Genomic DNA, 12,177 nt, shown 5'->3' with positions numbered 1-12,177 from the left:
CAGGGCTGTCATCTCAAGTCCCTGCTGGCACTGGGGGCTCCCAGGTGCCTCAGGCTGCTGTGACACCGCTGCACACAGGAGGGAAGAGTGGCAGGGGCTGTGCTGAAATGTCACTATAGGACACAAGACAACACGACGCAGAGACGCTGTTGGTCTCAAGGCAGGAAAAAGGGCAGGTTAATTTATTTACTCCAACATTTATAGATTTCCAAATATGACAGTGGATTGGAGGGTGAAAGTGCCACCTCTCCAAGGACAAACAAACAGTCCATCAAGTTTCTCCTCCTCCATAAAAGAATGCAAAACAATAAGTTGTTTACAGAAAGTGTGTGAGAAAGTTTGGTACAAGAATGCAAACATCAGAACACTTAGAAAATCTTAAAAAGTCAAGGCGACATTGAAAGTCAGCTCCATGTGCTGCTGCTGCTGCTGTGGAGCCATTTGTCCAGCCCTGGCCCAGAGTCAGGGATCAGATCCAGGCCCTGCTGCTGCTCCCTCGGGATCAGCCCCAGTTTGGGTGTTGCTGTCAGGGCCAGCAGGAGTAGTGGCTGGAGCAGCAGGTGCTGACAGTGCCCCAAGCCCTGGGGCTGGAGGGGTCCCTGGGCTGGGCTGGAGGGAGCTGCCCCTTGTTCTCCCTCTGCCCCAGGCAAAGCTGGGCCAGGCACAAGTGGGGCAGCACAGCCAACAGGGAGCCTGTGAGCCTCTTCCAGCCCTGGCTGCTCAGAGTTTGGGCCTTGGAGCCCCAGGTGGCCAAAGGCAGCTGCTGCTGGTCCCTCTGTGTGCCCCTGTGTTCAGCAGTGCTGCTCCATCAGTCTGTGCCCAGCAGTGGGGAAAAGCCTCAGCCCTGCAGGGCCAGGAGCTGCCGGGCTCTGCCTGAGCAGCTCAGCCAGCAGGAAGGGAGCTGCTCCACATGGGAACCAGGAGCAAAGGGCTGCAGCACCTCGTGCTGGGGCAGAGCCCGAATTCTGAGAGGGAATAACAGAGTTATTCATGTGCATTGCTGCATCGGCACTGCGGGTGCTGTGCCAGCAAACACAGAGTTCAAGATGTGCAACAGAATTCTGCAGCTCTTGACTGGATCAGGATGTCAGCAGTGCTGAACTCCAGCACAGTCCAAATGAAACACTTCACACCTCTGCTCATATCTGCTAGATTTTTTTCTTCAGGGTGTCCAGAGAAAAGTAAACAGAGGAGGAGCCTACGTTTTCATTGTTTATCAGAAATGTATCTCATTTTGCTGTACATTCCTTTTGTAGGACGAGTTCTCTGTTAAAAACACTGGACAAAAAAGAAAAGAAAAAATATGAAAGATAAAACCAAAAAACAAATGTGTAGTGAAAATCCTTGGTAACTTTGGATTAAGAGGCAACTGATCTTTTTAAGAAGAGAAATCAGTTACTCTGTAAATGTTCTGATGGCATGGATTCATCTTACTGACCTTGGCATCCCTTTTTTAAAACATTCAGGGTTTTGTTTGCAATACTATGTTATTCTAAATTGTGATGGAATCAATAGGAAATTGAAAGATCTATTATGCATTTATGCATTACTGTGTCTGGAGTGTAAAAATATTGCAGTTGGAAATTTGGATTTAAAGTGTTGCAAATGAAAGTTATAAATCCCAGTGGATTGTCTGACAGCAGCTTTTCCTAGAGGATGTGCAGCACTCTACCGACTTCATCAGTGGGGTTGGGGGTACTTGGACCTTTGTCCTGTGCCACTCTGAGAATGTCATAGAATGGAACTTTGCCTGCCACCAGCCCAAGTCACCCTCTGCCACCAAACCTCCTTGGACCTTGTGTCCCCCAGGCAGGCACAAACTGTTTGTGCTGCTCCCGCTTTTGCACAAACCCACAGAGAGCTGGGATTTTTCCAAGTCTCATGTCTGCATTGGGCCATATTCCTAAAGAAGCAGCAGCCCATCCCAATGAATATGGCAAGTTATATGGATGGTTGTGAGCTCCACTTCCTACCTAGAAATCCTGAAACTGCTTCTGAATGCTGCTCCTTCAGCTCTTGGACATCTTCTCACACAGAGCTGGGAAAAAAATCCCCTGGTCTCTGGCTAAAGGGTGAGTTATGCCAAAGTTGGAGCTCTGTGCGAAGTCTCTATCCATCCCTCTCCTATTAATATACCAATATGTGGGGGTGTGCATGGATGTGTCTTGTACACAAAGGAAGGAGTGTGCAAGCAACGTGACTGACACTTTCACTGTCCATGTTCTCCCATACCCATGGGTACAGAGACATTATGGAAACCCAGGCACACACAGAGCCTTCTGCCCCTGGATACAGAGACACCCAAGAGCCCCTGGCACACACAGACCCTTCTGTCCATGGATACACAGACATCCAAGAGCCCCTGGCACACACAGACCCTTCTGTCCCTGGATACAGAGACATCCAAGAGCCCCTGGCACACACAGACCCTTCTGTCCCTGGATACAGAGACATCCAAGAGCCCCTGGCACACACAGACCCTTCTGTCCATGGATACAGAGACATCCAAGAGCCCCTGGCACACACAGACCCTTCTGTCCCTGGGTACAGATACATCCAAGAGCCCCTGGCACACACAGACCCTTCTGTCCCTGGGTACAGAGACATCCAAGAGCCCCTGGCACACACAGACCCTTCTGTCCCTGGATACAGAGACATCCAAGAGCCCCTGGCACACACAGACCCTTCTGTCCCTGGATACAGAGACATCCAAGAGCCCCTGGCACACACAGACCCTTCTGTCCATGGATACAGAGACATCCAAGAGCCCCTGGCACACACACAGACCCTTCTGTCTCTGGAGGATGGAGTGTGGTGGGTGGGGGCGGTTGGTGGGCAGCGAGTCCCGGACAGCAGGCCAGACCCAGCTCCAGCCCTGCCAAGGCTCAGTACCAGCTCCTCTGGAATGGGGAAGCCCTTCAGCCTTGTCCCTGCCCAGAGGGGCAGTGCTGGCCTGGCAGCACAGGTTGTTTTCCCCTCAGGCTGCAGGAGATGAGAACACAACACTTGCCAGCACTGAGTGCGAGGCACAGCTCCGGGTGCTCCCCATGAACCTCAGCTCTGGGAGCACTGTCTGCCCCAAGCTCCAGGGGCTGCAGTGGGAGCCCGGCTGGGCTCTGCCCTGGGCCATCCTGCAGGGACAGCTGGAAACAGGGAGCATTCAGCTGCCACAAACAGCCAAGCCAGGGCTGCAGGGCAGCTGCTCCAGCCCGGACTGCACTGCTGTGTGCTGTGCTCTGGGACTGGGGCTCCCCACACAGGGGACTGGACTGGTGTGCCAGAGGAGACAGAGAAGCTTCAGCTTCAGCCTCACTGAGGTGGCTGCGTGGGCTGGGAAGAGTGGGGAGGCTCAAGGGGATTCACAGAGCTCATCCTGCTGCAAGGATGAAGAAAAGGGAGTGGGAACTCAGCAGTGAGGAGAGCTGAGGGCTGGAAAGTGGCTCTGAATGACACTAAAATCCCACTGGACCTCTGAGACATTGCTGCTCCTCAGCCACTGACAGCATGAGTCCCTAAACCTGGGGGCTTGGCCTTCCTTGTGGTCAGGGGCATCAAGGAAGGCAACAAGAGTGATGGAGACTGCAACAGGTTGGTAACTTATTGGGGGAAAATAGGGAGCAGTTGAAAAGTAAAAGGCAGGTGGGGGAGAGAACTGTTCAGAGAAGGGCTGAGCTACATCTTGAGAAAGCTGAGAAATGTCATTTGTAGTCATCCCAGATTGATTTGATTTCAGAAGGTATTGAACAAGTTTAATTTTTGGGAGGTGTCATGTTTTCCCTTGGAGGTGTACACTCTGCAAACTTGAGCTGTGTTGCCAAAATGCTCAAGCAAGTCTGTGCTGCAGGTGACACCATTTCTTCTTTGGCTGATTCCAGCCTGGTGCTGAGCTCCAGCAGAGCCCTGCCAGAGCCCAGAGCAGCTTCAGCATCCGCAGAGCCTGGCTGCAAGGAGAGAAAGCAGAAACCACCCGTCAGCTGAGGGCTCCTGTCCCCTTGTCCCAGCTGCCCGCGGTGTCCAGGCCGTGCTGGCCGGGCTCAGAGCTGTGCCCAGAGCTGCCCATCAGTGCTGCTTTTGGCAGCTAGGCAGGAGGGCAGGACATGTGCCCAGCCTGCATCCAGCCATGGCACATCCACCTGCTCAGCAGCTGCCCAGAGCAGGATGCTCCTGTGCTCGCTGCCATCTCCCAAAAGCTCTGATCCCACCCTGCCAAGCAGACAGGCACCCACCTCACGCCATCCACGGCTGGAAGAAAAGCTGGTCCCAAACGATGTCCTCAGCCTGCTCCAAGGGCACGGCCCATCCACGCCACAGCTGGTCCCAAGCACTTCCCAATCCAGACTGGACCCCACCTGGAACGCTTCCTCTAGAAAAACAAACAATAAATTATTGAAAATAGATAATAGACAAAAAGGGGAAAAAACAACAGATGTAAAAATCTTATCTCTGTCAGGGTCTTGAGGAAGCACCAACCCCTGCATGTCCACCCACGGGAAAAACACACCCATGGGTGAGGGAAGCCCACGCTTTCTCCTTTCCCCCTGCACTGCCCCCCAAAATAACCATGATCTCAAAGCAAACAAGGGCAGTGGAGCAGCCCAAGCCCTTCCTTGCCTGCACAGCAAAGCAGCCCTGCAAAAGTTCTGGAGTCCCACCTCTGCTCCCACCATGGGGGTTTGTTTGTATCGGGCTGGCTGCCCCAGCTCCAGCCCAGGGCACGGTGGGTGCTGGGGGCTGTTGGCAGGGCCAGGAGCCCACTCCCATTTCGTACCCATCCCAGACCATGGCCCCAGCCCTGCCAAAAGCAGCTGGGCAGCCGACTGAAGGATCAGCTGCATCTGCCACAGCAAAGAGGGGAACCTTTGGTTCTTAGCCAGGCTGTGCAATGCCCAATTCTGGGAGCATCCCCCTGCGTGTGGACTCATCTGTAAATTCGCTGTGGAGCCAGACTTTGAAGAAGGTGCCAGAATTGAAGGCCATCATCTTCAGCTTACCAGTGGCCAGGTCCAGGGAGAGGTTGTCATCCTTGATGTCATCCTCGCTGTCTCCTGCAGCAGCAGCCCCACCTGGTACAGCTTCTCTGGGGGCTCCTTCTCCTTCCCTGGGCTCAGACCAGGCTGTCAGGGCTCTGCCCAGGGCCCCAGCTGTCAGGGAACCAGGACAAGCCAAATCAGCTGGGATGTTGGCCACCAGGGCTGGGCAGAGCAGCTCAGCTCCAGCACAAGGGCTGTGTGCTCCCATCTGATGAGCCCTGGGCAGTGACACAGGCAGGACAAAAAAGTCTGGGTTTCTTTGCTTCTCATTACCAAGGCATGTGTGCAGCTGTAACTTACCAGGGCCCTGCAGCACAGTGTGCCTGTGGCTCTCTCCCTTCTTCTAGGGCAGATGAATATCCTGCATCCAAGGATGACAGAACACCTCTTCTAATGAGGGCCTTTCCACGTCCGGCATGGATAAACACCACCTGATGAGATCTTGGCACTCTGGGCAGAGAAACCAGAAACGGCCAGTCAGTTGGAAAAGGCTTCTGTTGGCTTTGCCCCACTATTCCCATGCCCACTCCATGCTGGATGTGCTCAGAGCTGAGCCTAAACTTTCCCATCAGTTCCCTGTTTTGGAGGAGAGCAGGAGAGCAGGACATGTGCCACCTCCTCAGCAGCTGCCAGAGCGGGATGCTCCCGAGCCTGCTGCTGTCTCCCAGCACTGGCATTCCCCCCGTGCCCAGAGATGAGGATCCACCTGGAGAGAGCCGTTGTGGCAGCGAGAGCTGATGGTCCCAGCTGATGTTCTGGCCCCTCCTGAAAGGGTGCTCCCCGCAGACCATCTGGTGCAGCACGATGCCCAGGGACCAGATGGTAGCTGGCTCGCCATAGTACCAGCCAAAATGGGTCCATTCTGGGGGGCTGTATGATGGTGTTCCTGTGGAATACAGATGGAGTTCATCAGGGGGATGCTGCTGGCCCCAGCATCCCTGGGCGTGCCGGGGCTGCAGCAGTGGCACACGGGGTGACCACTGCCCTCTCACCAGCACCTGGGACTGGTGTACAAACTTTGGGTTGGAAAAGAAGCCACTGGTGTGGGAAGGGGACAACGGAAGCCCTGGCAAGACCAACCATGACAGAAACACACTTAGTGCTGAGGGAAAACCATGCCTTCATCCTCCCTGCCTGCATTGTCCCAAAATACATTATGAACCCAGAACAAACCAGGTGAGTGGACCAGCCCAAGCCCTTTCTCACCTGCACACCAAACTGGCTGGGGCACAGGTTCCAGGCCCCCCCATCTCTGCTACCCTCACCCACGGGTGTTTTTGTTGGGCTGGCTGCCCCAGCCCCAGTCCTGGGCAAAGTGGTGGGCAAAGGCTGCCAGCAGGGCTGGAAGATGGCTCCCCACCCACCCCTGCTCAAACCCAACTCGGCTGAAGACTCCGTGCCATGAAGGTCAGCAAAAGGGAGAATCCCTGCTGCCACACCCAGCTTGGGCCCTGAGATGCTGGGCCATCAGATACCAGAACCGGGAGCACAGCTCTGTGTAGGCTCACCTGCAAAATGAATGTAGGCTGTCTTTTGCAGGTAGGTGCCACAGCCGAAATCAATCAGTTTGGCTTGCCCGGTGGCCAGGTCAATGAGGATGTTTTCTGGCTTGATATCCCTGTGCAGGACCCTGCAGCTGGTGCAGTGCCGCACGGCCTCCAGCACCTGGCGGAACAGCTGCCGCGCCACCTCCTCGGACAGGAACCCCCGTGCCCGAATGAAACGGTGCAGGTCCTGAGAGTGCTCTGGCCGCTCCAGCACCATCAAGATGTCGTTGGGGAGCTCAACCCACTCCAGCAGCTGGACCACACCGGAGAAGCCATTGGACACCTTGACCTGCAGCACAATCTCCAGGGGTGCGCTGGTGCCGTCGGGCTGTGGGACGAGCACGATGCCGTCAGTGGGGCTGATGCCGTCAGTGGGGCTGATGCCGTGCCGGGGGTCAGGAAGCTCTCAGCCAGCCCGGGATGCTCTGCGCCCTGCGCTGGCCCCACGCCGCTCTCCTTTGAGGTGTCCTGGAGGCTTCCACCCTGCCGGGCCTCGGCTCATCCCTGCCCAGCACAGCACCTCGCTCACTCACCAGCTCACCCCAGTGATGGACGCGGTTCTGTGGCACCCTTTTGATGGCCACCTGCAAGCCAAGTGCAGAACAGGGCTCAGCTCGCTGTCCACCCTGCCCAGCCCCATCCTCCACCCGCCTCCTCCGCCCTGCTCCTCCTCCTCCACCCCCTCCTCCTGCGCCCGCCGCTGGTCCCGCCGCTCACCGGGGCGCCGTCCGAGAGCCGCGTTGCTGCGAAGACGCTGCCGAATCCGCCCCGGCCCAGCAGCGAGCCCAGGCGGTACCGCTCCTTCAGGCGCTGCTGCGCCTTCCCTGCGGGCGGGACGCGGCTGTCAGCGCTCGGCCCGGGGCCAGCAACGGCCCCCGAGCGCCCCTCACCCGCCCCGGCCCGGCCATCCCCCGGCGTTCGCTCCCTGCAACGGGACAGCGGCGGAGCTCGGGCCGGGGGAGCTCGGGCCGGGCAAGCCGCAGCGGAGGTGGCGGGAGCGGCAACACCGCGTGTGTCCTCCGCGGGCCCCGGGAGGAGCCGGGGCCGGGCTCGGGGTCGGGCTCGGGGCCGGGGCCGGGCTCGGGCCAGGCGGAGCCAAAAGCCGGCGATGCCGCCCCAGCCCCAGGCATTGACTCCCGCCCAGCAGCGCCAGCGCCAGCACGGCCAGAGCCGGGCTGAGGCCAGGCGGCGGCGGGACGTCCGGGGGCGGGCACGGGGCAGCCCCGCCCGGGGCCGGGGGCGGGCCGGGGGCATGGCCCGGCCCGGCACGGGGAGAGGGAGGCGGGGAGAGGAGGGGAGACCGGGAAAGGGGGAGCGGGAGAGGTACGGGGCAGCGGGAGAGGGAGAGGAGAAGAGACTCTCAAGTTTCTTCTGTCGCTGCTGCTGCCGCCACTGCCGCTGCCGCTGCTGCAACTGAAGCTCCAGGGCCGTTTGTCCCCGTGTCCGTTTGTCCGTTGCCCGCTCGCCCCCGCCCCGAGCCCCACGTTCCCCGAGGGCAGCCCCTGAGCCTCTGCAAACACGGGAACTTTGCCGAGTTCAGCCAAGAGCCAGAGTCTGGACTCCTGCACAGTGGCTCAGGATTGCCCTCGGTCCCTGCTGTGCATTGTCCCTGCTCAGGGTCAAACACTCTCAGAGCACAATCCCTGAATGCAGAATTTGTACCTGACCCAAGCACTGCACTTATCTCTCCAGCATTGCTTTCCAAGAAAAACAGGGGAAACCAAACTCTGTGTAGGTCATGGTATCTTAAAATGTCTAAAACTTGCCAACTCATGGATCTTAGTGGTGAGATCCATTTGGAATTAATGGGATGGAGAAGTAGTGCAAGATGGAAAAGGGGAGCATAAAAATAAATTGAGAAAAACGTCTTGAATTGTTTCAGTTTTCATTTAATATCTTAAAAGCTCTTTCAGTTTTTCTAGAATCTTCTCCTCAGTCCTGTTTGCTTTTTCCAAGAACCTTTCCTGGAGAACGAGGTGCAGCTTCTGTCACAAGGTGTGCCACCAACTGCAGCTTTCCACACTGTGGGTACAGCACAACTCTTGCAGCAAAGCAGGACAAATATTTGAAGAATTTTGCAGCTTGTTCTTTTCTTTTCCTTGTGGGCTGGGCAGTTGTGCCATTGGTAAGGTTTTCATTGTTACTCTTCTACCCTAAGCAAACATGACAGGCTACCAAGAACTCTTAGGGAATGCAAGCCTGACTGAATGCAAAGAAAGAATCTCCAGAGCCTGCAGCCAGAAGTGGAGAGCTGTGTGATAATCATTCCAACACCCCCAAGGACATCTTGAAAGTGATCTAGAAGATGAAAATGGGCTGACAGAAGGAGTTTGTTTCTGTGTTCAGTTCAGATTCTGCTACATCTGAAATCAATTCTACAGTCTCCATCTAAATCAAGAGTACAATCAGTTCATGAAAAGCACCAGAACAAACTGGACCTCTAAAGAGATGACAGAAAGAATCTGAAAAGGAAAAAAGCAGGAGAAATGCATTTCTCAGCACTGCAGTACTTGCCTACCTGAAACCCTCCTCCATTTCCTCTGCATGCCTGGATCTGGCAGTGTCAGTTCTGTATTCGGTGGTGCCTCCAGCCCTGAATCCCCTCATCTACAGCCTGAGGAACCAGGAGCTCAAGGCTGCAGTGTGGAGACTGATGACTGGACATATTAGGAAACATTAAACTGCTGGCCAATTTCTGCAAATCACTTATAACAAAATTAATCTTTGATAGTTCTGTTGGTTTGGTCCATTGATTTCCCTGTCATTTTTTTTTTTTTAATATTCTTCCTAAAGCTAGACCATTGTTTCTGCTATTTCTGACTTTGTTTCTCTCCACCTTTGCTGTGGCCGCAGACTGTGACAATGAGGAGGTGTGCTCTCAGTGGCTTTAAAGGAACTAAAAGATCTCCCAGCAGAGTTTTCTGCAGAGATCCCCCTTTTGTTGCCTTCTCTGGAGCTGCAGCAGCAATGTCTGTGTGCAGAGCTGGGGGCAGATCAGTGCTGGCGCAGCAGCTGTGCCCAGCAGCAGCAGCAGTACTTGGTGTTGCCAGTGCTGCTGCCGTGGCCCTGCCCCGCTGCCCTGGTGGCCCTGGTGTTGCTGCAGGGCCTGAGTGCTCTCGGGGCCGGGCACAGTCCTGGGGGTGGCAGTGCCGGGGCTGCAGCAGGGACAGGCCATGGGCACTGCTGGGGCAGCGCTGACGCCTCAGGCCAGGCCCTGGGGGCTCCAGGCTCCTTGCCCAGGCTCTCTCAAGAACACGGCCAGGCCAATGCTCAGCACAGAAAAGCCCCAGGGTGAGCAGCCCCAGGCTGGCCGTGGGCAGGCTGGGGGCAAGCAGCATGGCTGGGGCTCTGCAAGGGCCCTGGGGGAGACGGGAAGGAGCAGCAGAGCAGGGGCTGATCCATCCCCAGTGCACTGCACAGCCCAGGGCAGCGTCCCAGAGCGTCCTCATGGAGCTGCCAACAACATCCCCCCTCTGCAGCCCTGGCCTCTCCCCCAGCTCACAGAGGTGCTGCATCCTTGCAGGCACAGACACGGCAGCACTGGCTCAGGAGCCCCTGTTTGCATTGCACAGAGCAGGTGGGAGCACACCCATGCTGCTGCTGTGGGGACATGAACCTGAGGCAGCACAAATGCCATCAGCCCCTGGGGCCAGCAAGGGCTGGGGGACACCAGGGAAACCACTCAGCTTTGTCGTGGCCTCTGCAGTCAGCCAGAAAGTTTGTTCCCATCAGCTGGGAGTTTCCTGTCCCACTGCAGACCCTGTTGCTCAGAGCCAAGGCTGCCTGGCAGCCAGCCCCAAACTGCCCTGAGCATTTCCTTTGCTCCACCTTTGCTTTCTTTACCCATCCCTGATCCAGATTTCTTCCTATTGCCCAGCCCTGTTCCCTGCCCTGCAAACAGCCCATCCCTGTTTGCCTTTTCCTCTCTGGCCCCACTCCCCATTGCAGTTCCTGACTTGGCACCATGGGAACGTCCCTTGGGCAGCAGGATCATCCTCCAAGTGCTGCAGGAATTGTCTGCAGGCTCCTGCAGTGCCTGGTGCTGCTCCCTTGCCAGAGGCACCCCAGGCCAGGGGGGCACATCTGGGCTGCTGTGTCTGCCTGCGGGGCTCCCTGTTCTGGGCAATGAGGAGGAGCTGCAGAGGCTCTGCAGGACTGACAGGATGGGCTTTGGGGCTGGGAGGAGAAGCTGAGGGACCTGGGCTGCTGGAGCTTCTGAAGAGGAGGCCCAGGGCTCATTGTGGAACTGCCCCAAGGGTGGTTTCAGAGAATCACAGAATCAGCAAGGTTGGAAAAGTCCTTGGAGATCATCAAGTCCAACCTGTGCCCTGACACTGCTTTGTCTCCCTGAGCCTCCTTTTCTCCAGGATAAACCACCCCAGCTCCCTCAGCCACTCCTCACAGGACTTGTGTTCCAGACCCCTCCCCAGCCTTGTTGCCCTTCTCTGGACACGCTCCAGCCTCTCCATGTCCTTCCTAAATTGGGGGGCCCAGAACTGGACACAGCACTCGAGGTGTGGCCTCACCAGTGCTGAGCACAGGAGAAGAATCACTGCCCTGCTCCTGCTGGCCACACCATTCCTGATCCAGGCCAGGAGCCATTGGCCTTCTTGCCCACCTGGGCACACTGCTGGCTCATGTCCAGCCTGCTGTCCCTCAGTCCCTGCAGGTCCCTTTCTGCCTGGCTGCTGTCCAGCCACTCTGTCCCCAGCCTGTAGTGCTGCAGGGGTTGTTGTGGCCAAAGTGCAGGACCCAGCACTGGGACTTGCTCAACCTCACCTTGTTGGATTTGGTCCCTGGATCCAGCCTGTCCAGGTCCCTTTGCAGAGCACTCCTGCCCTCCAGCAGATCCACACTCACACCCAGATGGTGTCATCTGCAAATGTACTGATGCTGGACTCAGTCCCCTCATGCAGATCATCAGTGCAGATACTGGAATCCACGCTGGCTGGCTCTGATCCCTCAGCCATCCTGTGGGTGCCCTGTGATGGCTCCCATGGTGATCTGTTCCATAACCTTGCCAGGCACCAAGGTCAGGCTGACAAGGCCTGGAGTTCCCCAGATCCTCCTTCCAGCCCTTCTTGGGGATGGGCTCACATTGGCACCTCCACTCCTCTGGCATCTCCCTGCTGAGCCAAGTCTGATAGTAAATGATGGAGAGCAGTTTGGGGAGCTCATCCACCAGATCCCATCTGCTCCCAGAGACACCTGTGAGCACCTGAGTGGCTGAGCAGGTCCCCATCTGCTTCCTCCTGGATTCCAGGGGGCTGTTCTGCTCCCTGTGCCCATCTACCAGCTCAGGAGAACACTTGTCCTGAGGATGGCCTGTCTTATTGTTGAAAACTGGGGCAAAGAAGGGGTGAAGTAGCTCAGCCCATTCTTCATCTTCGGTAACCATATCCTTCACAATAAGAAATGCAGGTTGTCCTTACCCCTCCTTTTGCCATTAATATGCTTATAAAAACATAATCATTGTCCTTCACAGAAGTATCCATATTAAGTCCTAACTGAGCTTTCACCTCTCTCATTTTCTATCTGCTCAACCTATCAACATCCTTAAACCTTTCTTGATTTACCTGCCTCTATGTCCAAAGGTGATG

General features: G+C 56.4%; 1 protein-coding gene across 1 annotated transcript; it reads right to left on the bottom strand.

Moving 5' to 3' along the window:
• Positions 1-5,158: 5,158 nt before the first annotated feature.
• On the bottom strand, positions 5,159-11,962 carry LOC135299811 (serine/threonine-protein kinase pim-1-like). Its single transcript, XM_064419235.1, has 6 exons — positions 11,871-11,962; positions 7,295-7,502; positions 7,111-7,161; positions 6,539-6,905; positions 5,737-5,916; positions 5,159-5,480 (listed from the first exon to the last, which is right to left on the bottom strand). The coding sequence occupies exons 1-6, from the start codon at positions 11,960-11,962 to the stop codon at positions 5,374-5,376; spliced, it is 1,005 nt and encodes a 334-aa protein (XP_064275305.1). The 3' UTR covers positions 5,159-5,373.
• Between the last annotated feature and the right edge of the window lie 215 nt (positions 11,963-12,177).

The sequence above is a fragment of the Passer domesticus genome, chromosome 4 (assembly GCF_036417665.1).
Source record: "Passer domesticus isolate bPasDom1 chromosome 4, bPasDom1.hap1, whole genome shotgun sequence".
NCBI lineage: Eukaryota > Metazoa > Chordata > Aves > Passeriformes > Passeridae > Passer > Passer domesticus.
The sequence above is the reverse complement of the archived record's forward strand: the minus strand, read 5'-3'. Positions and strand labels throughout refer to the sequence as shown.

Excerpts from the sequence above, each read along its gene's own strand:
- LOC135299811 (XM_064419235.1), bottom strand. The coding sequence starts at position 11,962 with ATGAAGAATGGGCTGAGCTACTTCACCCCTTCTTTGCCCCAGTTTTCA. Across the intron at positions 7,503-11,870 it reads ACAAGTGTTCTCCTGAGCTG|GGAGCGAACGCCGGGGGATG; the intron begins GTAGATGGGCAC and ends GTCCCGTTGCAG. Across the intron at positions 5,917-6,538 it reads AGCCTACATTCATTTTGCAG|GAACACCATCATACAGCCCC; the intron begins GTGAGCCTACAC and ends TGTATTCCACAG.